Raw genomic sequence first — 27,655 nt, 5'->3', positions numbered from 1 at the left:
AAGAATGTCTCATACCATTCTCTACTGACCTAAAGCCAATTTCATCTGAAGGGAGTGTGTCACATCACTCTTACTGACCCGAAGTCAGTTTTATTGATCCTATATCAATATCACAAGAGAGTGTCTCAAACCACTCATACTGATCCCAAATCAATGGAGGTCATCCTAGCATAGGGAGTACAGTAGATGCATCGATGCGTCCATCGATAGCACTACTACGGTCCCTAACCCCATTTCCCTACTCGTTGATCAAATGAGAGGTACTTCCCATGAGTCCCAGATTGCATGGGTAGGATGCCTCGACAAGAGAACTAATCATCCTGTCCACAGGAGAACGAATCATCCTGCCCCAAAGTCGCCATGGGAGAACTAATCATCCCGGCCCACAGGAGAACTAGTCATCCTATTTCACAGTTGCCACGAGAGAACTAATCATCCTGGCCCACAAGAGAACTAATGATCTTGTTTCACAGTTGCCACGGGAGAACTAATCATCCCCGCCCACAGGAGAACTAATCATCCTATTCCACAGTCGCCACGGGGTATCACAGGGGAAGGTTGAACCTGTCATCCTGTACATAGCGCATCACCAGGGGAGGGTGGGTCACCTTGTGGTCGTATGTCGCTCCAGTAAGTACCCCAAGCCCCCCAGAGCTCCCAGAGCTCAATGCATGCAAAATGCACGACCCTTATAAGAAGGTCTCTCAACGACTCCAAGTCGTTTGGGAAAGTCACAGATTTGACCTTTCCCCGGGGCTTTGACAAAATGTCTGTGACCTGTACTTCAGTCTCAATGCAATGGAGCCTCCTCGCTCATCGACTTACCATATCCCAGATAAGGCAATATCTAATATTTATCTGCTGGAGCAATCATCGAATACGGGATTCCTCAATAATCGAATCCCCCCTCTGGTTGTCACAAAGAATCACAGTGGTATTCATCATGTGTACAAACAACTCACTGACGAGCTTCCACAGCTAGGCAGCTTCATACGAAATCATACTCATAGCTATGTATTCGGTCTCGCCGGTGCTTATAGCAACCGACTTTTGCTTCTTGCTTATCCATGATATCGAAGCAGAACCCAAAGAGAACCAGCGCTGAGAAGTGCTCTAGTGATCCTCCACACTACCTGCCCTGTCAACATTTGAATAATCATGCAGTTTCATATTTTTGGCAGTGTATCTCAATCCATGAGAGATTGTGCCCCAAAGATATCTCAGAAGATTCTTGGCACTAATCCAGTGAGGCTCAACCAAATATGAGCTCACCATGCTAACTGCAAAACATATGTCCGGACGGAAGTTCACCAAGAACATCAACGCGAATGAGTTTATGAAACTCAGAGGCATTTCCCAAATCTGGTCCGACATCACTACCATATAACTTCTGAAAGTTAAGATCCTCGAGGTAGTCACAGGCTTGCAGTTTATCATTCCACATCCGGAATCCAACTCCCTCTTACTTCTGCAAATGAGAGGGTCTGCACCTGTCAGAAATAGGTCATCCTCATAAGGTGCCGATATGAGAGATCTATCATCCACAACCTTTAGGTAATGGTTTGGATTGGTTTCCCTCTTAGTGAATCTCAGCTTCATCTCACAGCTATCAATCCTCTCATACTACGCCCTGGAAATTTTGCTTCAAGCCATAGAGGGCTTTCTTCCACCTACATACATGAGATTCTTGATCATGAAACTCAAACTCCTCAGGTTGTTCCAAACCTGTGGACTTGTTGCATGAGGGGAATGGTCCCCTTATAAGATTTTCCTTCGGTACATCTCAGACATGTACCTTCATGCTCTTCTTGAATAAAGGCATCCCTATCACCATCTGATTCACATTGGGTAGGGCACCATAGGTAGACCTCCAGTGTTATAGATGCGATATGTCAGTTGACATGATCCCCAATGGACCATCCTGCAACTTGATACAAATTGCCAACCCTGAACCCATGAGAAAAAGCATCTTTGAAAATTCTATTTTTTAACACATACCTTTCCATCGATGAATGCCACCCTAAAACCTTTGACTTCCATTTCCGAGATGGACACCAGGTTCTTCTTCTGATTAGGTACATAAAAGAGATTCTTGTAAATGAATAGAGTTAACCTCATTCAATTAAGGGGTAACATTCCCTACACCCTTTCCGGGATAGGTGGCATCAACTCCAAGTATAATCCCACGGTTGTTTTTGTCTCTACCAAATTCGAGAGAGCACCCTTCTATCTGATTAGGTGCCTTTACGATCAATAAGTCAGATTCCCAAAGAATCTGAAGGAGAGGGCCAATACAAAATAACGCTTATTTTATCTTATCAGAAACAACATTTGATTCTTCATACCTAGGATTCCTTGCTTTCTCTGAGGAGTCGGTCGTTTCTTTGATGACCTGCATTACCTGTCATTCATCTGATCATTAAAGATTTCCCTGGAATAATTGTTGTCATCATCAAGTGATGTATCCCTACCATTCGAACACTCCTTCGCATAATGGTCGAACTTATTGCAACCAAGGCATCTGCCTTTCCTTCCACCCTTAGATTCGAACTTCCCAATGAAGTGACCTTTAGGTAGGCCGTCAGAAACTTCTGTTGCGCCATTCTGATAATATTCTCTGCTTCGACTTCACCCTCGATGAATTTGAAGAGGGATGAGGAATCCACTGATCCTTTTTTCCTTTCCCAACTGTCTTCGGTGATTGCTCTTTCACTCTTGCTTGGGCATTGTCTCCACCTCAGCTCTGATACCATGTTAATTTTAAGTATGTTATATGCTTAGAGCAATTTATTTCAATTTTCACAGTTAGCTCAATATCTTTTCCAGATTAGCAATCACATCAGCATTAAAGTAAACTGCAGATAGAACATAAACATAAATCGCAGAAGACAAGCCAAGACAAGAGGACACAAGATGTGGCACTAGCCAAAACAAACCCCAATGTGGGGAAACCCTTGATCAATTCTTCTTATATGTTCCTCAATAGTTCAGCAGAGAGAGAGAGAGAGAGATAGTATGTTTACAACAGAAGTCAACACTTTGACTTATCTAGATAAGAGCATAGATCATCTCTAAGAAGATGATACATGAGATCAGTTGAAGACATGTTGCTTCAACTGATTCTCCAAGGTGACTCCTTCACTTATCATTGTGCTACATTTCATCATCATGCTACACCTCACCGTGCTGCACCCATCATCACTATGCTGCATCTCATCATGCTTCATTAATCATGACTGTACCCATCACTGTACTGCATTATGTGCCAGTGTTGCACCATGTTGCCATACTAACCTATGTGTTGGTCGCATCTTGCTTGCTTGTTGTCCCTAGCATGCTTGTTGTCATTTGCATGCTTGATGTTGCATGCTAGTTCTCCCTTGCATGCTAGCTGTAACATTGCATGCTTGGTGTATTTGCTGCTAAGTACCATACAACTGTCCCAATGTTTGTTAGTTGTCCCTTGAATGTTGCTCTCCTTCGGAGACAGATGCTCTGGTTGTTCCGGCAGTTCTGGCAATTCCCAACAATCCTGGCAGTTCCGACAATTCTGGTTGTTCCCGGCAGTTCTGGCAATTCCAGCTATTCCCGGCAGTTCTGGCTTTTGCCCTCTGTGTCAGCTTTCCCGCTTGTTCTGGCAGTTCCGGCAGTTTTGGCAATTCTGGCTATTCCCAACAGTTCCGGCAGTTTCGGCAATTCTGGCTATTCCCGACAATTCCGGCAGTTCCTGCAATTCCAACTATTCCCAGCAATTCGACAGTTCCGGCTTTTCTGGCTGTTCTCGACAGTTCCGGCTTCTGCCCTCCACGTCAACTTTCCCACTTGTTCCGACAATTCCTGCAATTCCGGCTATTCACGGTAGTTCTGGCAGTTCCGGCATTTCCCAACAGTTCCGGCAATTCCGGCTATTTCCAGCAATTTTGGCAATTCTGGCTTTTCCCGGCAGTTCCGGCTATTCCCAGCAATTCCAGCAATTCTGGCTTTTCCCAACAGTTCCGACTATTCCCGGTAGTTCCGGCTTTTCCTAGCAATTCCGGCTTTTCCTGGCAGTTTTGGCTATTCCAGCAGTTCCGTCTTTTCCCAGCAGTTCCAGCAATTTCGGCAATTCCGACTATTCCTGGCAGTTCCCGCAATTTTGGCAATTCTGCCTTTTCCTGGCAGTTCCGGCTATTCCCAGCAATTCTGGCAATTCCGACTTTTCCCAACAGTTCCGGCTATTCCCAGCAGTTCCAGTTATTCCCGGCAGTTCCGGCTTTCCCTAGCAGTTCCGGCTATTCTCGACAGTTCTGGCAGTTCCGGCTTCTGCCCTCTAGATTAGGGCAGCGTTATACCTTAGGATCTCTCCTCCTACTAAAACCCAAAGACAAGTAGAGGGGAAGAGATCCCAAGTGTGTTGAGAATGACTTGAAGGCCACCTCTATTTATACTAAAATGTTGAGCACAAGTGGGGTTTATTTGGTTGCTAGCCAACCTTGATGAATTGTCCCATAACACAAATAAATTCATATCTCCATGAATACTTATCGGAATCGGATGATCTTTAGATCAATCCTACACCTCTCAATGAGAGGGATCCAAGAAAAATATCAGCTTCCATTAATAAGATGACCCACATGGAGTTTGGCCCTAGTTGCCAATTTTAACAATTATCCTTGACGGGGTCAAGGATCATATGGTACCACATATAGCCGAGAAGGGAACAACATTTGAGATGTGGGAGGTTCTCAAAACGTTGTACCAGCATACTTCTATGCAGAGAAGAATGCTGCGTGAGAATCAGATGAGGTCGTATCAAATGAAGAAGGGACAATCGATTGACACCTTCCTCGGATGACTAAATGAGATCCGAGACCAGTTAACTACTATAGGAGCGACACCGGATCAGGAGTTGATGGTGAGGATAGCTCTGAATGCTGTCTCAGAAGACTAGAAAGTATTTGTCTAAAGTATACTAGGCAAGAGGGACACTTCCACCTTGGGACGAGATGCGGGCAGCTCTTCGCTAGGAAGAGATCAGATGGCAGTCGAAGACGGGTAGTAGCAGCAAGGCGATCAAAGTCAAGCAGGAGTAGGAAGATGTGGCCCTAGCATCTGAGGAAAGCAGGGAAAGCAGAAGAAAGATCCCTCCAAGATCAAGTGCTTCCACTGTGGGGAGCTAGGTCATTATGCGACCCAGTGTCCAAGGAAGAAGAGTAAGGGAGAGTTTTTCAAGACTAAGGCAGCGCCAGCACAGGCAGAGAAGGAAGTGGATACAGACGATGATTGTGCCATGAGTGCACACACGCCACTTGAGCGGAAGTGGGGAGACATCGAGTTGTAGTCAGGAAGACTACAGGCAATGAGGGGCAGGATCCTTGAGGTACCCAGCCTCTTGGATTAGACCTTGCTACAGGAGCCCCAACGAGGAGTAGCAGGATTGGCTAAGTCGGGTAGACACCAATACGGATGGAGCGGCAGAGAGAGCTACAGTGCAGGAGTCCCGAGACAACGCGAGGCTAGCAGATTGCAGCAGTGCGAGAGGCACAGGAGTGTTGCACCAGTGCAGAATGGCACAGAGAGGTGTGCAACGGTGCGAGATGCAAGGAGTTGTTGCAGCAACGCAGAGTTCAAAGACGGAGCACTTGTCAGCGGCAGAGGGAGCTTCAGCATCAGTGGGTGTCCCTAGCCCAACAGGGAGGTCAGATTGGGAAATCAGTTACTTACGTCTCAGTAACTGAGTTTCAGTGCAGCTGTGGGCAGCACGATGCAACTTGATGAGAGGAGGCGCAGTGCAGATGCAGTGTTGGGAGAAAGGACCAGCAGCAGCACAAATGCAAAGGGAGTTGTCGTACAGATATAGCAGTGGCAGTGGTAGAACCATGGGCAGCTGTACACGATGAAGCAGTGCAGAGGATGTTGGGAAGGAAGGCCTAGCGTCAGCACAGGTACCGATGCCAGATGATTAGAGTAATACTCAGTGAGGAGTATTGCTAGAGCACAGTTGTCGCTAAGAGGGAGTAATGATTTGGGGTAGCATCGGATGTGCTCTAGCCACGAAATTTGGTGGAGAGGTTGGGGCACATCAGATCTCCAATACTCAGAAAGGGTTTGGTCAAATTCTAAACAAATCAGGAGATATTAAAATAATTAATATTTTTAATGGAGTCCCTAAGTCTAAACGTAGGGAAAATAAAATATTAATGTGTATTAATATGAATTTGTGTTAGAATGGTCCAAAAGACATGGATCAAGCCAGATCTGATCTTAGCGATTGATTAGGGACTTAATCTCGGCCGTTGATATGTCAACAGGAAAAGTATAAGAGGAGGCTTGAGGGTCACTTGGAGAACATACCGGAGTGATCAGTCATTCTATTCTCTAGAGCGGGGTTTGCTAAGAGAGATAGAATCAGTGATCGGAGAGCAGTTGAGGGGAATTGAGTACAGAGAGACAAAGAGGCAGAGATAGTGTCGAGAGAGCAGCAGAACAACCAGAGAAAGAGAAGTAGGAGTAGCCAGTGCTCAGGCAGGGCCACATAGAGGTAGCTAAGTGCTGCGCAGAGCACCAAAGAGGCCAGCATAGCTGACGCAGAGGCTTAGAGAGCTGACGCAGGGCCTCCTGGGGCTGATGCAAAGCCAACGTTGGGCTAGGAGAGGCTGATGCAGTTCAGATTGGGCAGACGCTGGGGTTTTTGGGGCAGATTGGTGCTGAGTAGTTGCCGAAAGGATTATCCGGGGTTTCAGCCAGTAAATTTGTCAGAAACTGAGAGGTATTACTGCCAAGGAAATTCTTTGTTGGGTAGGCCAGTTTCAGCACCCAGATTGTACTATGATATTGCTTAATAAGAAAACCCTCAGATAGTTGCACCGGTTTTCCCGCATTGTGTTTTTTTGGGGACATTAGTCCAAAAATAATGGTGGCATATGGTGTGTTTGTTCTTGTTTCTTTTAGTTGCTGATCTGTAATATGTTGAGCATGCACTAGTGTTTATTTTCAGTATTTACATTGTAAATAACTTGTTAAGTAAAATAACAAGTAGGTATGAACAAATCAGATAAAGTGCATGAAGGGTTTCTAACTAAGTAAACTTAGAAACTTCAACAATATCAACATTGGAGTGATACTCAATAGGACTCAGTCATACAACACTCAAGACTTATGATAATATACAAAGGCTCCAAATGCATACAAACTCTTAGAAAATAATTTGTCAACAGTAAAACCATAAACTATGCTCTCAATGCTGAGATGAAATATATGGTGACAATAAGCAATACTCTGCTAGAGGTTTTCTTGCACGTTTTGAAAATAAATTGAAGTTGATAAAACAAAACAAGAGACAATTGTATATCAATGGGAAACTAAGAAAAATACGCTAGAGTAACATGCCTAGAATTGTTCTTGGACTAACCGAATAATGGAACGTGCTGAAGCTGCACATGCTCCAGTACAGGTTGCCCAATTGATTTAACGATACTGCAATTTTTCCTTCACACCGTTGATGGAATTGTGCGCATTAAGATCCACAAGTGGCTACACACTAGTTTAATATGACCTCTGGCATCGGATGTACACGCCACAAAACAATAACGCAATGGTCTTCACACGAACTCCTTTATGCATACAGTCATTCTAGATGCACATAACTCAGATCAAAGGATGGCTTGAATTGTTGGAGATGTTGTTGGAAATACTGAGAGGGGGGTGAACCAATATTTCGTTTCAATTATTATTATTTACTAGTTAGATCACTTATAATTAGAAGACAAAGGATGAACAATAAGAATAAATACTTTTATTAATCAATGATCAGGGCTCCAATCCTCTTTACAATAAATCCAATACAATAATGTGTAGGGCTCCAACCTAGATGAAGATTCCAATCTTCAATCTCCCAGGCTCCAACCCATATTCTTGCAAGCTCCGACTTGGACTTTCTAAGTCTTCAACCTTGTATATTTTTTAGGCTCCAATCTCAAGGGCTTCAACCCTGTCTTTGGTATAGGCTCCAACCTGGTCTTTTGAGGACTTCGATCCTCTAGGGCTCCAACCCTCTCTTTCGTGTAGACTCCAACCTGATATATTGAGGACTCCTATCCTCTAAGGTTCCAACCCTCTCTTCGGTGCAGGCTCCAAGCTGATATAATGAGGACTCTTATCCTCTCTTTGGTGCAAGCTCCACCTAATATAATGAGGACTCCTATCCTCTGTCTTCCAAGGCACCAACCCTGTCAATATGAGGCTCCAACCTCCTGCTTCAATTTGTCAAGATAGGTTTAGTAATAGTTCACAGCTCCCAATTTCTTCTTCAACGAGCCCTATCAATCTTCAACAATGCCTCCACTTAATCTCCACGTTACTTCATCAATGACAACCTTGTCTTCACATGAAGGAGTCTCCACAACTCTTCATGTTACCCAAACAGAGTCTGCAAAGTTACCTCATGATGATTTCAACAATGCATCATGATCTCCAATGATGTCTCCAAGATCTGCTGAAGCTTTTCAACAAGATATCTTCAATAGGCTGCACTAAGCCTCAATGTCTGCACCAAACAATTCTCTGTTTCAAGCCTTTGTTCACAATGTCACGGTAACTGCTTCAGGAGTGACTGCTTCAGAGGTTTGCGATATCTTACTTCCAAGGAACAACTCACAAACACTTCAATGTTGGTGTTGTCTTCTGCTTCCTTCAAACGATGACAGATGAAACCTTACTTCGCTGGTTCGAGGTCATACAGATCCGAGGTCATATCGATCTGAGAATTAATCTTTCCACAAATCCGAGACAACGGTACAAAACTAAACTGAGTTGCTTCACAGAATTATTCTTCAAGTTGCGGTCTGCACTTCTTTTATAGATTAATTCATCACAGGTCCGAGCCTTTCAAAGATTAACCCAATCAAAGAATTTATTTTCCTGCTCGACCTTCGGCTTCCTTTCCTCTGTTCCTTCAAGTTCACGAGTTGTGAACTATATTTTCTTCTTTGTAATCGATGACTAATCTCCATCCTTGAAGTGAAGTATTTAACTTTTATATATATGAGTTTTGCCAATAAACGAAAAGACACGTTCATTGGAGGAGAGGTTGACTTGCGCATGATGTGGCATAGTAAAAATATATCGGAGGGGGCCTTTTTGTTAATAACCAAATATAACAGTCTTGTTATTTACGAAAACCACATAGCAACATAGGAGAGGCTAAAGACACATTACACTAGATGTCGGGAGGTCCCACATGCCACATCATCACCTTAATCCCCCAATTGCAACCTCATTAATATCGGAGGTTTTCAAGTTGTGCACATGTTCTATCCTTCGATATCAACATCATCGATATTCACATATTGCCCCTACTTCCAACATAGCATATGCAATATTCCAATAAACTCTTTTTGATACTTTTAATCAGGTTCGCATCAAGTTTTTACCATTGCAAGATCTGATATTATATTAAACCCATTTTGATAAAGCATCGAGTCCACAACTATATTGCAATTGGAGGTTTTAACATTTAATTCCTTCAAGACTTGCGATATGGAAGTTCCGATACGGCGGATGCGATATTATATTAGGGCGCGTTATATTGGAGCAATTGGGTCCACACCTCATATCACAATCGGAGATTGAATGTGACAAAGCTTCAAAGCTCGCGATGCAGCGGATGCGATATTGCATTGAGGGGTGTTATAATGGAACCATCGGGTCCGCAACTCATATCGCAATCGGGGATTTCAATGTGACAAGGCTTCAAAACTTGTGATGTAGCGGATGCAATATTATATTAGAGCTGTTACAATAAACTGATTGGGTCCGAATATCGGTGGTCCATATCGAAGATCGGAGATCGAGGTTTCAGAGAGGTAACACATAATAAAGCGTTGATATGATTTCTCCAATGTTCCTTCATTATCGTTGTTCTTCCTGTTGACCATTACCGGTCAACTCCCCATGCAGTACACCCCTCTTTTCTTGGCAGAAAGGGGCAGCACTTGATCGACGTGTCCGTGCCATCCTGCAGTCATCAGCAGCTTGATCAAGTTAATTGTAAACCCAGTCTGCATGTTTTAATTGTAAATAATCTTAGCAGAAATGAGTCGTGTATGTGAATTACCTAGGTGGACCTAACTTTCTAGTGGTAATCTACGTCCCGGAAGGTTTTTCGTCTCACCGATCCATGGATCGGCAGAGTTTTCCTTCAAACCTAACCCCAAAGCCGGGATGGATTTTGACATTAGAACTTTAGGAGAATCCTAGTGTGTTAATCTGCTAGATTATAGTTGTGTCGCAGAAACTGGGTGATTTGTGAGGGTTTGTATTAAGTGGGTTTGTCCCCTTGAGATGTAAATTGTAAAAGTCATCATGAAATGTGTCTTGAGGGTTGAAAATGTTTTAAATCCCCTCATGAGTCCTAAGTCCTAGGTCTTAGGTGATGTTTCCGAAGGCTTAGTTCGATGATCCATTTTAAAATGAATAAAAATAATAAAATCAATAAAAAATAATAAAAAATCAATAAATAAAAATAATTAAATAATTAAAAAATCATAAAATATAGCAAAAACCCTAAAATAATAAAATAATAATATTTTAAGTGAATGCATACAAAATATTATTTTTTAATAATTCGACGGATGAGATTAAGAGATGTCTTGATCTCCATTGACGGTCGAGATCATTTCAACATGGATCACTCGAACTAGCCGTTGGGATCATTTCCTTTATATAGGGTGCTAGGGGGTCATTTCAAATCATGGGATTTGTGAGTCTGATACTGAAGAAGCTCTCTTGTAAATCTGTTTCTGGTTAATAAAAGAAGACTTTGGGGTCCATATCTTGCTGGTGTTACTCTCTTAAAATGCTGTGAGATTGTTTAAATTTTCTGCATATGTTATTTTCAGCCATTAATAATAGCTTTTTGTAGAGTATTGTGAGCACAGGTATCTTGTTCACTTGCTAGGGTTTGGGTGTTGTTAGGGTTTCTGAAGTAATGGCAGGTATCTCCATTATTCTCTGAGATCTAGCAGCATTTTTGCCCTCTTTATTGACGGTTGTTTTGAGCTGTGCAGAAAACATTTTCTGAAGGAATTTTGTGGGCGTTCGGGGAAGTTCTCGGCTGAACCAACCAACTCCCGCAAGCATTTTTTGTTGAGCCCAGTTGGATTTGATCCTGGGTCTATCATTCGGTTTATTTATTTTAATTTGCATGAGAGATTTTCTGAAGTTCTTCACAGTGAAAATCTGAGAATTTTTATTTCTTTAAAATATTTCTGTGCCTATTGCTGAAATTTGGTTGTTAAAGGGGCCAAATCTGTATATTAAATCAGTTGTCTTAGGGTTTCGAATTGTTCTGATCTAGGGTTTCAAATTCTTGCTTTATGCAGTTTTCATTAAGGTTTTGTCTTTTTTGCAATTGCAGGACCGCCGTCAGAAGCCTCTGCCGTCCCCTTAAACCGTAAACGCATATCAAATAACGATCTGAGGGTCAAGCAGCAAAGCATTACCGCCATAGGGCCAGAGGAAGCTCGCTTGAAATTTTTACTTGATATAATTCTGCGTTGAGGGTGCAATCAGTTTTCAAATCAATTTACCGGAAAGATCACCCAACGCTGGATTCCTCAACACCAGATGCCAGCCGCCGACAGTCTGTTATCGAATGCGGTGGTCCATCATCTCTTTCTCAGATGATTTAACTGCATAAAAACGGAGGACCGACCCATAAACGCGGCCGTCATTTGTCACTCACGTTTCATGAACATTTCGTGAGATCTCCTCTCTGTATGCGCAAGCAATCCTTCTCAATTTTCAAGCGTAACTGCAGCATCGTGTTTCCAATATCTTGTGGGAATCATTCCGAGCCAGGTAAGCATTGCTTGTTTCTGTTGCCGCCGTCTGCATATTAAAATTGTCCCGGGTTAAACAGATCCTTCCGCGCGGGTGCTGCCTCCATATTGCTCTGTCTGTCAACTGTGGGAGGTGTCAATTTTGGTTGTTTAAAGTGCCACAGCTCCATCGAACCCGTCATGCGTATCTGTGTGGGCATCGAGATTTTTTTTGCCGGTCAGCAGAAATGAATTCAGAGCCGCAGGTAAATGTATTGTGAGGTGAACATTGATCCTTCTCCTTTTGCTCAGCAGGTAAATCGAATCGGCGTTTTATGATCATCGGCTAGGGTTGGATGCATGTCAATTTTAGTCTCAGGCGTGTTTTCTGACTGCGTATGCTTGGGTTACGAAATTTTCTTTTATGTTCTTTGCGTTTTTGGTACACATCGTAGGATTAGCGTAGTCGTATTTCTCTAAGGTTTTAGTTATAGATTTGTGTTTTAATTTTTTTTAGATTCGTTGTTGTATTTTAATAGTTTCATGTTTATTAGCATTAACCATATATAAAAAGAAAAATATGATTTTGGCTATGTATATTTCATGTATAGTTTTGTTTTATTGTTTTAATTAGCGTTTAGTTTTAATATAGTTAGATTTTAGATTTTTAGTTTTTGTATATATTAAATCATGTTTTAAATTTCTTTAGTTATAATTTATTGTTAGTTTGTAATTATTTTAATTTTCTTTAGATTTGTTTTAATTAGATTTTAATTTGTTTGATTTAGGTTTTCATTTAAATGTTTTAGTTCAGAATTATCTTTAGATTTTAATTTTAAAAAAAATAAAAATTTCTGTGGGAAATTTTTTTTTTGCCAGTTTCAGTTGTTCATCATGTTATATCTTTCATGCTGAGATCTAAAATTTTTAATTCGAGATACGAATTATGATATCTGGTTAATGGTTTATGATTCATGGTGGCTTAAAGCATTCATGTTTTTTTATTTTTTTTATTTTTTTTATTTTCAGTTGTTGTATATCGTTTTGAGCATTGTGATTTAGCTCATGACAAATGATTGTTGTTCACTGTTTATGTTTCTATATCATCTAACAAGTAATCGTTTTAATAACAATCTCTTAAGGCACTGGTCTGCTAAATTAATCAAATCATTTTAGTGCTTATCTTGATCGTATCTCGTGTCTCCCAACCAACTGTTTGGCAGTTGGTCTTCATCATCTCATAGGGTCTACCCCCCTTAGCCGCGGGAGACAGGCTTAAACGGAGGGATCGGGGATCAGAGTGACAGCCCCCGGTCTGAGCGTTGTCGTGTCAATCCGCGCGACAACATTTTTTTGGCGCCGTTGCCGGGGACTTTGTTTTCTCGGCATTTCATCATCTTTTCATCATTCATCGTTCATCTGTCTATCATTCGTTTGAGCCGGCAACGCCAACATTTTTTGGCGCCGTTGCCGGGGATACTTTTTCTCGGTGTTTCAACGACTTTTCATTCATCTTCTCATCTTTCTCATCTCTCATTTGCTCTGGCAGATTCGACCTTTAAGGTTATCATTTGGATCTTTTATTGCCTTATTTTTCGCCATATCATCAGCATATCTTCGGTGTGTTTCTTGTTTGGGTGGCGACTCCATTTTCTTATTGTTCCCAGACAAGAAGCCTCCCGCATATCTGTTTGTTGATTACTTCTTGGATCTTAGAATCAGTTTTATTGTTCAAGTGGCGACTCCACTTCTTGCATCCTTTGATTTTCTTGAGCAAAGATCTAGTTCTATCATCCATCTGATCCCTTATTATTCATCATGGATTATTCATTTAAACCATGTCGTTTTACTCACCGTCTCCATGATTTTCCGGATGAGGCCATTCCTGAATTACCTATTTTTTCAGGTGGTGATCCAATCGCTGTTAGAAGGCATCTAGGCTTGTTTACTCGCATCATGATCATATATTGCAGACCCCCTCAGTTTAATCATGAAGATATCAAAATGCGTCTATTTGTCCTTACTTTAGAAGATGATGCTTTGAATTGGTTTAACAGTTTTCCTAAGGATTCTTTCACTTCTTTAGAAGACATTGTTGATGCTTTTAAAGATAGATATGGTTATCCAAACAGCTTGCCTTCTAAAATTGTTGAACAGAAAGAAAGTAATTCAGCTGTTGAAGAAAGATTTCAAGATCAGAATGTGTCATCAACCGGAAATATTGCAGATCATCATAGTGGAAAATCAGGGACAAATAATAGTGAAAGGGAAGAACAAAAGCAAATTATACAAGATCTAATGATGCTGGTAGGAAATATGGAAAGCAATCAAACTAGTCTTATCAATGATGTTAAAACTTTATGCACCCACCTGGAAAAACGTAATAGGGAGTTGGAGGTCATACAAAATCAGCATGCTAAGGAAATTGAGGCCATGAAAACTAAATATGAAACAGAAATTAGAAGCATGCAAAGCAAGATGTCCGTCTTAGAGGAAAATATGGTGACCATGAAAGCTGATCATGATAGGGAAATTGACTCTATGCAAAACAAGTTATTAACTATGGATGAGGAAATGACTATCATGACGTTCAATCATAACAATCAGTTGGCTGACATGCAAGTGAATCATAAAGAAGAAATAAATTTCATGCAACATTGCTTGATGGACATAAAGGAAAAGAATGATAAAGTAATAAAACACATGCAAGAACACCATGCCATACAAATCAGTGCTATAAGGGATGAATGCTCTAGTCAGATGGATGCCATTAGAATACAAGTTCAAAAGATTCAACAATGGTCAGATGATAAGAGAAACCAGGAGCCTTCTCATTTGCCGCAACAAGCTCCATCTTATTATGAGGAGGTCATTAGTTCAATTGAAAGATGGTTAATTGAAGGTGATCCGGATAGATTTAAGAATGATAAAGATCAGATGCAAGATAAAGAAAGACATATCACGCATACTTCATCTGATAGTTTTGAAACAGAAAGTTCCAGGTCATCAGTAATTCCACCTGCCAGAAAGAAAAAGCGTAAGAGAAAGAAGATGAGACGAAGATTTGATACATCAGACGGCCGTGAGCAACTTGATTTTCGGATAGGAAAAAGTCCTACCATATGCAAAATTGGACATGGCACATCCGACAAGCAGCCCACAGATTTGCCTGAAAGTAGGCAAATGCTCAGTATGCACTATATTGAACACATCTGATGTCGTAGGGCATCCTTTGTATCGTATTTCTAACCCTACTCCTTGTTTTTTCCGTATTTTTATTTCTGCTTTAGATAGTTAATAAATGAAGAGCTTTTATCTTTCCTGTGCTTAACGTATATGATGATTTTTTGGATGGACGCTACTTATTTTTGTGTTGTATGGATGCAGATTATGGATTCTCACATTCCTGCAAGCAGCAACGTGTCCCCAAGTAGAGCCAGATGTTGACCACTACCGGTCAACTCCCCATGCAGTACACCCCCTCTTTTCTTGGCAGAAAGGGGCAGCACTTGATCGACGTGTCCGTGCCATCCTGTAGTCATCAGCAGCTTGATCAAGTTAATTGTAAACCCAGTCTGCATGTTTTAATTGTAAATAATCTTAGCAGACATGAGTCGTGTATGTGAATTACCTAGGTGGACCTAACTTTCTAGTGGTAATCTACGTCCCGGAAGGTTTTTCGTCTCACCGATCCATGGATCGGCAGAGTTTTACTTCAAACCTGACCCCAAAGCCGGGATGGATTTTGTCATTAGAACTTTAGGAGAATCCTAGTGTGTTAATCTGCTAGATTATAGTTGTGTCGCAGAAACTGGGTGATTTGTGAGGGTCTGTATTAAGTGGGTTTGTCCCCTTGAGATGTAAATTGTAAAAGTCATCATGAAATGTGTCTTGAGGGTTGAAAATGTTTTAAATCCCCTCATGAGTCCTAAGTCCTAGGTCTTAGGTGATGTTTCCGAAGGCTTAGTTCGATGATCCATTTTAAAATGAATAAAAATAATAAAATCAATAAAAAAATAATAAAAAATCAATAAATAAAAATAATTAAATAATTAAAAAATCATAAAATAGAGCAAAAACCCTAAAATAATAAAATAATAATATTTTAAGTGAATGCATGCAAAATATTATTTTTTAATAATTCGACGGATGAGATTAAGAGATGTCTTGATCTCCATTGACAGTCGAGATCATTTCAACATGGATCACTCGAACTAGCCGTTGGGATCATTTCCTTTATATAGGGTGTTAGGGGGTCATTTCAGATCATGGGATCTGTGAGTCTGATACTGAAGAAGCTCTCTTGTAAATCTGTTTCTGGTTAATAAAAGAAGACTTTGGGGTCCATATCTTGCTGGTGTTACTCTCTTAAAATGCTGTGAGATTGTTTAAATTTTCTGCATATGTTATTTTCAGCCATTAATAATAGCTTTTTGTAGAGTATTGTGAGCACAGGTATCTTGTTCACTTGCTAGGGTTTGGGTGTTGTTAGGGTTTCTGAAGTAATGGCAGGTATCTCCATTACTCTCTGAGATCTAGCAGCATTTTTGCCCTCTTTATTGACAGTTGTTTTGAGCTGTGCAGAAAACATTTTCTGAAGGAATTTTGTGGGCGTTCGGGGAAGTTCTCGGCTGAACCAGCCAACTCCCGCAAGCATTTTTTGTTGAGCCCAGTTGGATTTGATCCTGGGTCTATCATTCAGTTTATTTATTTTAATTTGCATGAGAGATTTTCTGAAGTTCTTCACAGTGAAAATCTGAGAATCTTTATTTCTTTAAAATATTTCTGTGCCTATTGCTGAAATCTGGCTGTTAAAGGGGCCAAATCTGTATATTAAATCAGCTGTCTTAGGGTTCCGAATTTTTCTGATCTAGGGTTTCAAATTCTTGCTTTATGCAGTTTTCATTAAGGTTTTGTCTTTTTTGCAATTGCAGGACCGCCGTCAGAAGCCTCTGTCGTCCCCTTAAACCGTAAACGCATATCAAATAACGATCTGAGGGTCAAGCAGCAACGCATTTACCGCCATAGGGGCAGAGGAAGCTCACTTGAAATTTTTACTTGATATAATTCTACGTTGAGGGTGCAATCAGTTTTCAAATCAATTTACCGGAAAGATCATCCAATGCTGGATTCCTCAACACCAGATGCCAGCCGTCGACAGTCTGTTATCGAATGCGGTGGTCCATCATCTCTTTCTCAGATGATTTATCTGCATAAAAACGGAGGACCGACCCATAAACGCGGTCGTCATTTGTCACTCACGTTTCATGAACATTTCGTGAGATCTCCTCTCTGTATGCGCAAGCAATCCTTCTCAATTTTCAAGCGTAACTGCAGCATCGTGTTTCCAATATCTTGTGGGAATCATTCCGAGCCAGGTAAGCATTGCTTGTTTCTGTTGCTGCCGTCTGCATATTAAAATTGTCCCGGGTTAAACAGATCCTTCCGCGCGGGTGCTGCCTCCATATTGCTCTGTCTGTCGACTGTGGGAGGTGTCAATTTTGGTTGTTTAAAGTGCCACAGCTCCATCGAACCCGTCGTGCGTATCTGTGTGGGCATCGAGATTTTTTTTGCCAGTCAGCAGAAATGAATTCAGAGCCGCAGGTAAATGTATTGTGAGGTGAACATTGATCCTTCTCCTTTTGCTCAGCAGGTAAATCGAATCGGCGTTTTATGATCATCGGCTAGGGTTGGATGCATGTCAATTTTAGTCTCAGGCGTGTTTTCTGACTGCGTATGCTTGGGTTACGAAATTTTCTTTTATGTTCTCTGCGTTTTTGGTACACATCGTAGGATTAGCGTAGTCGTATTTCTCTAAGGTTTTAGTTATGGATTTGTGTTTTAATTTTTTTTAGATTCGTTGTTGTATTTTAATAGTTTCATGTTTATTAGCATTAAGCATATATAAAAAGAAAAATATGATTTTGGCTATGTATATTTCATGTATAGTTTTGTTTTATTGTTTTAATTAGCGTTTAGTTTTAATATAGTTAGATTTTAGATTTTTAGTTTTTGTATATATTAAATCATGTTTTAAATTTCTTTAGTTATAATTTATTGTTAGTTTGTAATTATTTTAATTTTCTTTAGATTTGTTTTAATTAGATTTTAATTTGTTTGATTTAGGTTTTCATTTAAATGTTTTAGTTCAGAATTATCTTTAGATTTTAATTTAAATAAAAATTTCTGTGGGAAATTTTTTTTTTGCCAGTTTCAGTTGTCCATCATGTTATATCTTTCATGCTGAGATCTAAAATTTTTAATTCGAGATACGAATTATGATATCTGGTTAATGGTTTATGATTCGTGGTGGCTTAAAGCATTCATTTTTTTTTTTTTTTTTTATTTTTTTTTATTTTCAGTTGTTGTATATCGTTTTGAGCATTGTGATTTAGCTGATGACAAATGATTGTTGTTCACGGTTTATGTTTCTATATCATCTAACAAGTAATCGTTTTAATAACAATCTCTTAAGGCACTGGTCTGCTAAATTAATCAAATCATTTTAGTGCTTATCTTGATCGTATCTCGTGTCTCCCAACCAACTGTTTGGTAGTTGGTCTTCATCATCTCATAGGGTCTACCCCCCTTAGCCGCGGGAGACAGGCTTAAACGGAGGGATCGGGGATCAGAGTGACAGCCCCCGGTCTGAGCGTTGTCATGTCAATCCACGCGACAACTCTTCCCTTTGGCTATTTCTCTTGGGCATATGCGATCTTCTCACGTATTTGCTTCTTGGCTTGGCACTCCTATTGATTTCCCATGGCTACTCTTTGATGGCTTCGATGACTTCCAATGGATTGTTTCTCCTCTTGCTCCTTAGGTCTCCTCCTTGGGTCCACTGCTTCTATTTTGTATACACATATATTTAATCCATATGTTGTATTTAATCCTTGGGTCCTCCATCTCACCATATCATCATATATCATCTTCTTGATATGGCATATTCATAGGAACTTTCATCACTATGAGCATTATGATCAAGGGACACCTTTATAAGCATTATGATCAAGGGGCACCTTTATAAGCATTATGATCAATGGGCAACATCACATATCACAAGAATTTTCCATCACTAACAATGCCATATTGACATCAATGACAACCTTGACTAACAGATGCCTCTGCATTCAAGAGTTGGTAACCGACAGTGGAATAGAAACTTGAGCAACGATATCCACACTTTAGAAACTGAAAATAAGAAGATCGATTTCTAAAATTTGATATCTTTCTCTGAACTCGTCCCTCAAAAATGCCTTCATCCCTCAGCCAATAACAGTAGCAATACGTTGCATAACTCTGTTCAAGCTGTTTCTAATGAGCTAGGTTGCATGTATAGTGTTTCCTTATAGATCTGTTCATTTGTATACACAGCCAGGTCGATTCCTAAACTCCACAAGAGCGCACAGTGTCACACACCAGTAATGAACACTCCATCGCTCTCACTTCAAATTTCATACACGTAGCTCCCTTATGATCTAACCATTGACGACTCAATGAAGTTCGGATTTCAATACTGGTAATCTGGCCTTCGTTTTGACTTGACAGTGAACAGCTAAATTTTCGCTGGACTACCTAGGCTGGCACTGGAGAGACTATGGTGACAATCTCGACTTTAATTTCTTTATCAAACAACACTCGGCCCCACAATTATACTGATTCGGCCCAAACAAAATTAATTATTTCTTCTACATTAAGATTCTCCAACGATTTTGGCTTTCACAGCTCGACCCTAGCTGAATCGACCATTTGACTTGATGGCTCCAAATATAGTTTGGATTCAATAAAGGATTGATACTTGGCCCAAGATAATTTGGGCCCTCTTTAAAACTCAAGCTTAACCCTTTAATTGAAATGATACCGCTTTTAAAATTTGATACAACCACTCCATAATTAATCTACGTCGAGTTCCTTGCCAACACTGCTCTGTAATTTTGCGAAGGGATGCCCAATTGATGCCTTCTAACAACGATTAAGTGTCTTGATGTTGGGCGTTGAAGAGATCCACCCCTTTTAATAATTTGGATTTCTTATAATAATTTGCTTATATCAAACAGGGGTCCCAACTTAGCCAACAGCTAGAGGAGCTAAGGGGAATTTGGGCCAAAATTCCGAGATCAACATTTGGCAAATTCCTTCGTGGGTTTTTGTGGGTTTAGACCAAGGAGCAAGGAGATAAAATCCCATAATTTTCTAAGCACGGGAAGCAGTGATTCCAGCCCTTCGAAGTCAGCAGATAAAGTAGTTTTCTAGGGCAGTGCAGTTCAGTTTGGTGCAGCAGTTGTACCAACCTTCAATTCAACATTTTCTCAGCTAGGTTTTGTCGTGCTTGTCCATTGAGACAAGCCCAGGTGCAACATTCTAATTTACTATTGTATTTGCTCCTGAAGAAGTAATAAAATGGCTCAGAAATTCTCTATTTCCAGTGTTTCCATCGGTGCTTAATGTATAGTTCGTTTTTCTGATTGCTGGATTGTTTGCATGCTTTGTATATCACCAACATTCTTGTTTAGGAACATTACATACCCTGTGGGATTTTATCCCAAGACCACAGAAATACAATTTCCAACTTGCTGGAAATTGATATTTTATGTTGTCCAAAGCTTGGAAGAAATCTTTCAAGGAAAACACAACACCTTCCAGCTTCGCCACCCCTAGATCTGCCAACTAGAAGTGCTTCAACACTGATCAGGTGGTTTGTTAAAGGGAAATAGGTTTTTCTCTCTATAATTTACTGCAGATTCTGCATTTTGCAATCACATGGCAATGAACAAATTTTCTCTATAACCCCTCTAAGCAGTGGCCCAAACATTAAATTAACTTGATATTGGGTTAGTACTTTTTATACATCAACTTCAAGCACTTATATGCCATAACACAGTTTGGTGTAGTGTTTTGTTGTTTTAGTTTTCTATGTTTTACTATACAAGTGTGTGTTTGTGTGTCTAAACCAGGGGGTTGCTTTGTAATACATATATTCCAATTCATTTTCTAAACTCATAAAATTCATTAAATTTCCTAATAAATACTCTTATTTCTTCATTTAACTTTCTCCCTATATAAAGATCCTTTGAATTTTGAAGAACATAAAATTTGCAGATGAAAGCAAGAGAATGAGCAAAGCAAAACCAGATTATCGCTTCCTTTCAGTTGCCCTATTGGAGAATTTTCCGGCAGCTCCAAAAGCCCTACTTTACACCTGTAAAAATAATCCAACTCCAACTTCTATTATTATAAAAAACAACTTATGGCAATAACCAAGACTACCTATGCAATTAGATTGAGATTTTATTTATTCATAACAGGAGACAGATTAGTACCATAAAAACAGAATTCAAAGAAAAAGAGAGATAAAATAATCTGTAATAATTGCTGTTGGAGATTTCCAGAATTAAAACTGTGTAAGTTTTTTATCTGTCCAACATTTCGGATGGCTACTGCATCCATCATCAGAGACCAAAGAGCTTTATGAGTAAACGAGTGCTGAAGAGCCTATTTTATAGGAGAGGAGTCTAAGTATCCGTTGGGTTAAAGTTTAGAAAAAGTAAATAAACTGGGTCAGGTCAAAATGATATTTAAGTAATCAAAATAAATTAATAAGAAATAATTAATAAACAAACCAGATATTTGGCCAAATTTAAACAAGGTCACAATGAAAATTAAAGAATTAATTTAAAATAAATCAAGAATAAATTAAATAATTAACCAAATTCCACCAAGGTCGTATTGAAAAATTAAATAATTTTAAAATAAATTAAGAATTACAAATATCAGAAATTTTGCAATTTACTGAATTTTTAAGCGGCATAAAAGGATCAAATCTAATGAAGGGATCAAATTATCCTGAAATTTGAAAGTTAAGATAATTTATTTATTTATTTAATTTTTTTTAATAATGAATTTGATAGGAAATATTTTTAACTAATTAGTAATATAATTAATTCAATAGGAAGATTTAATCAATTAGAAATATTTGAAAAGTTAGAAAGGAAGGAAGGACAATTAAATATTAAGGTAATATGTTAGAAAAGGGGATTAATGTTAAAATTGGCAACTACGGCCAAACTCCATGTGGGTCATCTTATTTATGGCAGCAGATATTTTTCTTGGATCTCTCTCATCAAGAGGTGTAGGATTGATCTAAAGATCATCCGATTCCGATAAGTATTCATGGAGATATGAATTTATTTGTGTTACGGGACAATTCGTCAAGGTCGGCCAGCAACCAAATAAACTCCACTTGTGCTCAACATTTTAGTATAAATAGAGGTGGCCTTCAAGTCATTTCAACACACTTGGGATCTCTTCCTCTCTACTTGTCTTTGGGTTTTAGTAGGAGGAGAGATCCTAAGGGATAACGTTGCCCCAATCTAGAGGGAGTGCCCTAGGCTATACACTGCCCTAATAAAGAAGCCCTAGACGCAGGAGGAAAGGTAGATCTAGCACAGTGAAGAGGCCTAACAGCAAGTCCTAACGATGCCCTATGGAGAAGCCCTAACACTGCCCTATGAAGAAGTAATAATACGCAGCAATGGAAATGAAGGCAAAAACCCTAGCCGCAGGTCTAAGGAGAAGAGATGCCCTAAACCTAGTTGCTATGCTGCCTAATCGAGATGGCACCTAAACGTTGTCCTAGAAGAAGTGCTCTACACATGGAATGCCCTTGCTGTCATGAAAGGAAAAGCCCTTATCCTATACACAGTCATGAAAGGAATACCATTGCTGTCATGGAAATAATGCTCTCACATGTAAACACTGAGATAAAGAAGCCACACCTTCAGCTATCCTTAATTCTAAATAAGGATGCTCTATCTGCTGTTTGGATTGAATCACAATCATGAATGATAGATCCAAGTCTTATGATGAATGTTGTAACATTATAGACAGCATAGTATATGACAGCAAGATGTATGGTGCAGCAATGGTGCAGCAGTATGGACAGCAAGATGTATGGTGCAGCAATGATGCAGCAGTATGGACAGCAAGAAGTATGGCACGGCAGTGGGACAACAATGCTACATGGTGCTGCAATGATAAGCAATGGAACAACAAAGGCAACTTGGTGAAATATGTTACAGCAATGGGACAGCAATGGTCGATGACATATAGTGCACAACGAGAGAACAATGGTACAATGGTACAACATGGGACAACTAGCATTTAGTGCAGCAAATTCATGGTGTTCTTATGGTATGGCAAAGCACAACGGGACAGCCATGACATTGTGCAGTGGTGGCACAATGGTACAAGTTTACAACAGCATGCAACGGACAGCAAACTAACATTGGGACAAATGTATGGTACTTAGCAGCAAGTACACCAAGCATGCAATGGTACAGCAAGCATGCATGGGACAGAAAACAAGCAATGGGACAACTAACATGGACTACATGGTTCAATCATGACACATGGGACAGCAGTACAGCGTTAGGTGCAACAGTCATAAGGTCTAGCATTGTGATGATGGGTGCAGCATGGTGCAACACAGTGAGGTGCAGCATGATGATGAGATGCAGCACGATGATAGGTTAAGGAGTCACCTTGGAGAATCAGTTGAAGCAGCATGTCTTCAACTAATCTCTTGTATCATCTTCTTAGAGATGATCTATGCTCTCATATAGATAAGTCAAAGTGTTAACTTTAGTTGTAAATGTACTATCTCTCTCTGCTGAACTATTGAAGAACATATAAGAAGAATTAATCAAGGGTTTTACCACATTGGGGTTTGTCCCTGGCTAGCGCCACATCTTGTGTCCTCTTATCTTGGCTTGTCTTCTGCAATTTATATTTATGTTCTATCTATAGTTTACTTTAATGCTAATGTGATTGCTAATCTAGAAAAGATATTGAGCTCACTGTGAAAATTGAAATAAATTGCTCTAGCATAGAACATAACTAAATTTAACATGGTATCAGAGGTGAGGTGAAGACAATGCCCAACCAAGAGTGAAATAGCAATCGCCGAAGACAGTTGGGAAACGACAAAAGGATCAATGGCTTCCTCATCCCTCTTCTAATTCACCAAGGGTGAAGTCGAAGAAGAGAAAATTATTAGAATGGCGCAGCAGAAGTTTCTGATGGCCTACCTGAAGATCACTTCTATGAGAAGTCTGGATCTAAGGGTGGAAGGAAAGGCAGATGCCTTGGTTGTAATAAGTTCGGTCATTATGCGAAGGAGTGTCTGAGGTAGGGACACATCACTTGATGATGATAACAATCATTCCAGGGACATCTTCAATGATCATAGGAATGATAGGTAATGCAAGTCATCAAGGAAATGACCGACTCTTCAGAGAAAGCAAGGAACCCCAGGTATGAAGAATCAAATGTTGTTTTTGATAAGATAAAGAAGCATTATCTTGTATTGGCCCTCTCCTTCAGATTCTTTGGGAATCTAACTTATTGATTGTAGTGCTTCAAGGCACTCCATCGGATAGAAGGGTGTTCTCTCTAATTTGGTAGAGATGGAAACAATCATGGCATTATACTTGGAGTCGATGCCACCTATCCCGGAAAGGGTGTAGGGAATGTTACCCCTCAATTGAATAAGGGTAACTTGATTCACTTACAGAATCTCTTTTATGTACCTGATCACAAAAAGAACCTGGTGTCCATTTCGGCAATGGAAGTCAAAGCTTACAGGGTGGCATTCATCGATGGAAAGGTACATGTTTATAAATAAAATTTTCTAAGATGCTTTTGAGTTCAGGGTTGGCAATTTGTATCAAATTGCAGGATGGTCCATTGGGGACCATATCAGTTGACACATCTCATCTATAGCACTGGATGTCTACTTATGGGGCCCTACTTGATGTGAGTCAGATGGTGACTCAAATGCTTGAATTCAAGAAGAGCATGATGTCTGAGATGTACCGAAAGAAAATCTTACAAGGGGACCATTCCCCTCATGTAGCAGGTCCATAGGTTTGGAACAACACGAGGAGTTTGAGATTCATGATCAATAATCTCATGTATACAGATGGAAGAAAGACCTCTATGGCTTGAAGCTAACCATCCCGGGTTTGATATGAGAGGATTGGTAGCTATCAGATGAAGCTGAGATTCACTAAGAGTGAAGCCAATCCAAACCATTTTTTAAAGGTTGTGGATGATAGACCTCTCATACCGTAACCTTCTGAGGATGACCTATTTCTGATAGGTGCAGACCCTCTCCCTTGCATAAGTAAGAGGGAGTTGGATTCCGGATGTGGAATATAAGCCAGTGACTACCTTGAGGATCTTAACTTTCAGAAGTTATATAATGGTGATGACGGACCAAATTTGGGAAATGCCTCTGAGTTTCATAAACTTATTTGCATTGATGTTCTTGGTGAACTTCTGTCTGGATACATGTTTTGCAGTTAGCATGGTGAGCTCATATTTGGTTGAGCCTCACTGGATTGGTGCTAAGAATCTTCTGAGATATCTTCGAGGCACAATCTCTCATGGATTGATATACACTGCCGAAAATATGAAGCTGCATGATTATTCGAAAGCTGACTAGGCAGGGAGTGTGGAGGATCACTAGAGCATTTCTCAGTGCTAGTTCTCTTTGGATTCTGCTTTGATATCATGGATGAGCAGGAAGCAGAAGTCGATTGCTATAAGCACCATCGAGACCGAATACACAGCTACGAGTATGATCTCGTGTGAAGCTGCCTGGTTGTGGCAGCTCTTCAGTGAGTTGTTTGGAAACATGATGAATACCACTGTGATTCTCTGTGACAACCAAGGGGGGATTCAATTGTTGAGGAATCCCGTATTCGATGATTGCTCCAGCAGATAGGCATTAGATACTACCTTATCTGGGATATGGTAAGTCGATGTGCGAGGAGGCTCCATCGCATTGAGACTGATGTACAGGTCGTAGACATTTTGTCAAAGGCTCAGGAAAAGCTCAATTATGTGACTTTCCTGAACGACTTGGAGTCGTTGAGAGACCTTCGTATAAGGGTCTTGCATTTTGCATGCATTGAGCACTAGGAGCTCTGGGGGCTTGGGGTACTTACTGGAGCAACACACGACCATAGGGCGACTCACCCTCCCCTAATGTTGCGCTGTGTACAGGGTGAATAGCTCAGCCTTCCCCTATGATACCCCAAGGTGACTTTGGGATGGGATGATTCGTTCTCCTGTGAGCCAAGATGATTAGTTCTCTTGTGGGACATGATGATTAGTTCTCCTGTCGAGGCATCTTACCCATGTAGTTTGGGACTCATGGGAAGTACCTCTCATCTGATCAATGAGCAGAGAAATGGGGTTAGGGACCATAGTAGTACTATCAATGGATGCATTGTTGTATCTACCATACTCCCTATGCTAGGGTGACCTCCATTGATCTGGGATCAATGAAACTGATCTGGGATCAGTATGAGTGGTTTGAGACACTCTCTTGTGATATTGATCTGGGATCAATAAAACTGACTTCGGGTCAGTAAGAGTGATATGACACACTCTCTTCATATGGAACTGACTTCGGGTCAGCACAGAATGGTACAAGACATTCTCGATCAATTCTTCTTCTTCATGGTTCAGCAGAGCAGAGAAGAGTAGAGCAGAGCAATGCAAGGCACTGATGGCAGAGATAGTACAATCGGACATATGGATCAATGGATGGAGTTCTCCCTAGTTGAGGAGTGTTAAAATTGGAAACTAGGGTCAAACTCCATGTGGGGTCATCTTATTAATGGCAACTGTTACTTTTCTTGGATCCCTCTCATCGAGAGGTGTAGGATTGATCTAAAGATCATCTGATTCCGATAAGTATTCATGGAGATATGAATTTATTTGTGTTATGGGACAATTCGTCAAGGTCGGCCAACAACGAAATAAACTCCACTTGTGCTCAACGTTTTAGTATAAATAGAGGTGGCCTTCAAGTCATTTCAACACACTTGGGATCTCTTCCTCTCTACTTGTCTTTGGGTTTTAGTAGGAGGAAAGATCTTAAGGGATAACGTTGCCCTAATCTAGAAGGAGTGCCCTAGGCTCTACCCTGCCCTAATGAAGAAGCCCTAGAGGTAGGAGGAAAGGGAGATCTAGCATGGTGAAGGAGGCCTAACAGCAAGCCCTAATGCTACCCTATGGAGGAGCCCTAACGCTGCCCTATGGAGAAGCCCTAACATTGCCTTATGAAGAAGTAATAATACGCAGCCATGGAAATGAAGGCAGAAACCCTAGCTGCAGGTATAAGGAGAAGAGATGCCCTAAACCTAGTTGCTACGCTGCCTAATGGAGATGACACCTAAACGCTATCCTAGAAGAAGTGCTCTACACATGGAATGCCCTTGCTGTCATGAAAGGAATACCATTGTTGTCATGGAAGGAATGCTCTCACACATAAACGTTGAGATAAAGAAGCCACACCTTCAGCTATCCTTAATTCTAAATAAGGATGCTCTATCTGTTGTTTGGATTGAGTCACAATCATGAATGATAGATCCAACTCTTATGATGAATGTTGTAACATTATAGATAGCATAGTATATGACAGCAAGATGTATGGTGCAGCAACGGTGCATCAGTATGGACAACAAGATGTATGGTGCAGCAGTATGCACAGCAAGAAGTATGGTGCAGCAATGGGACAACAATGCTACATGGTGCTGCAATGATAAGCAATGGGACAGCAAAGGAAACTTGGTTAAATATGGTACTACAATGGGACAGCAATGGTCAATGGCATATAGTGCACAACAAGACAAGAATGGTACAATGGTACAACATGGGACAACTAGTATTTAGTGCAGCAAATTCATGGTGTTGTTATGGTATGGCAAAGCACAACGGGCTAAGTTGCAGGAAACGCAAGTACAGGGTCCGTTTCCGTACGGAAACGAAACGGAAACGTGTTTCCG

The 27,655-nt window shown here is 40.4% G+C and overlaps 1 protein-coding gene across 4 annotated transcripts in view; it reads right to left on the bottom strand.

The window, feature by feature from the left end:
- Positions 1-27,655, bottom strand: part of LOC149168732 (uncharacterized) — a 391,641-nt gene that overhangs the window by 53,229 nt on the left and 310,757 nt on the right. For all 4 annotated transcript variants that reach the window (XM_089428395.1, XM_089428396.1, XM_089428393.1 and 1 more), the window contains exon 11: positions 20,928-20,997. In XM_089428395.1, the coding sequence (XP_089284521.1) occupies positions 20,928-20,997 (70 nt within the window). The remainder of the gene's footprint in view (positions 1-20,927; positions 20,998-27,655) is intronic.

The sequence above is a fragment of the Pinus tabuliformis genome, chromosome 4_2 (genome assembly GCF_031772625.1).
Source record: "Pinus tabuliformis cultivar Carrire ecotype Pingquan chromosome 4_2, CPIR1, whole genome shotgun sequence".
Classification (NCBI taxonomy): domain Eukaryota; kingdom Viridiplantae; phylum Streptophyta; class Pinopsida; order Pinales; family Pinaceae; genus Pinus; species Pinus tabuliformis.
The sequence above is the reverse complement of the archived record's forward strand: the minus strand, read 5'-3'. Positions and strand labels throughout refer to the sequence as shown.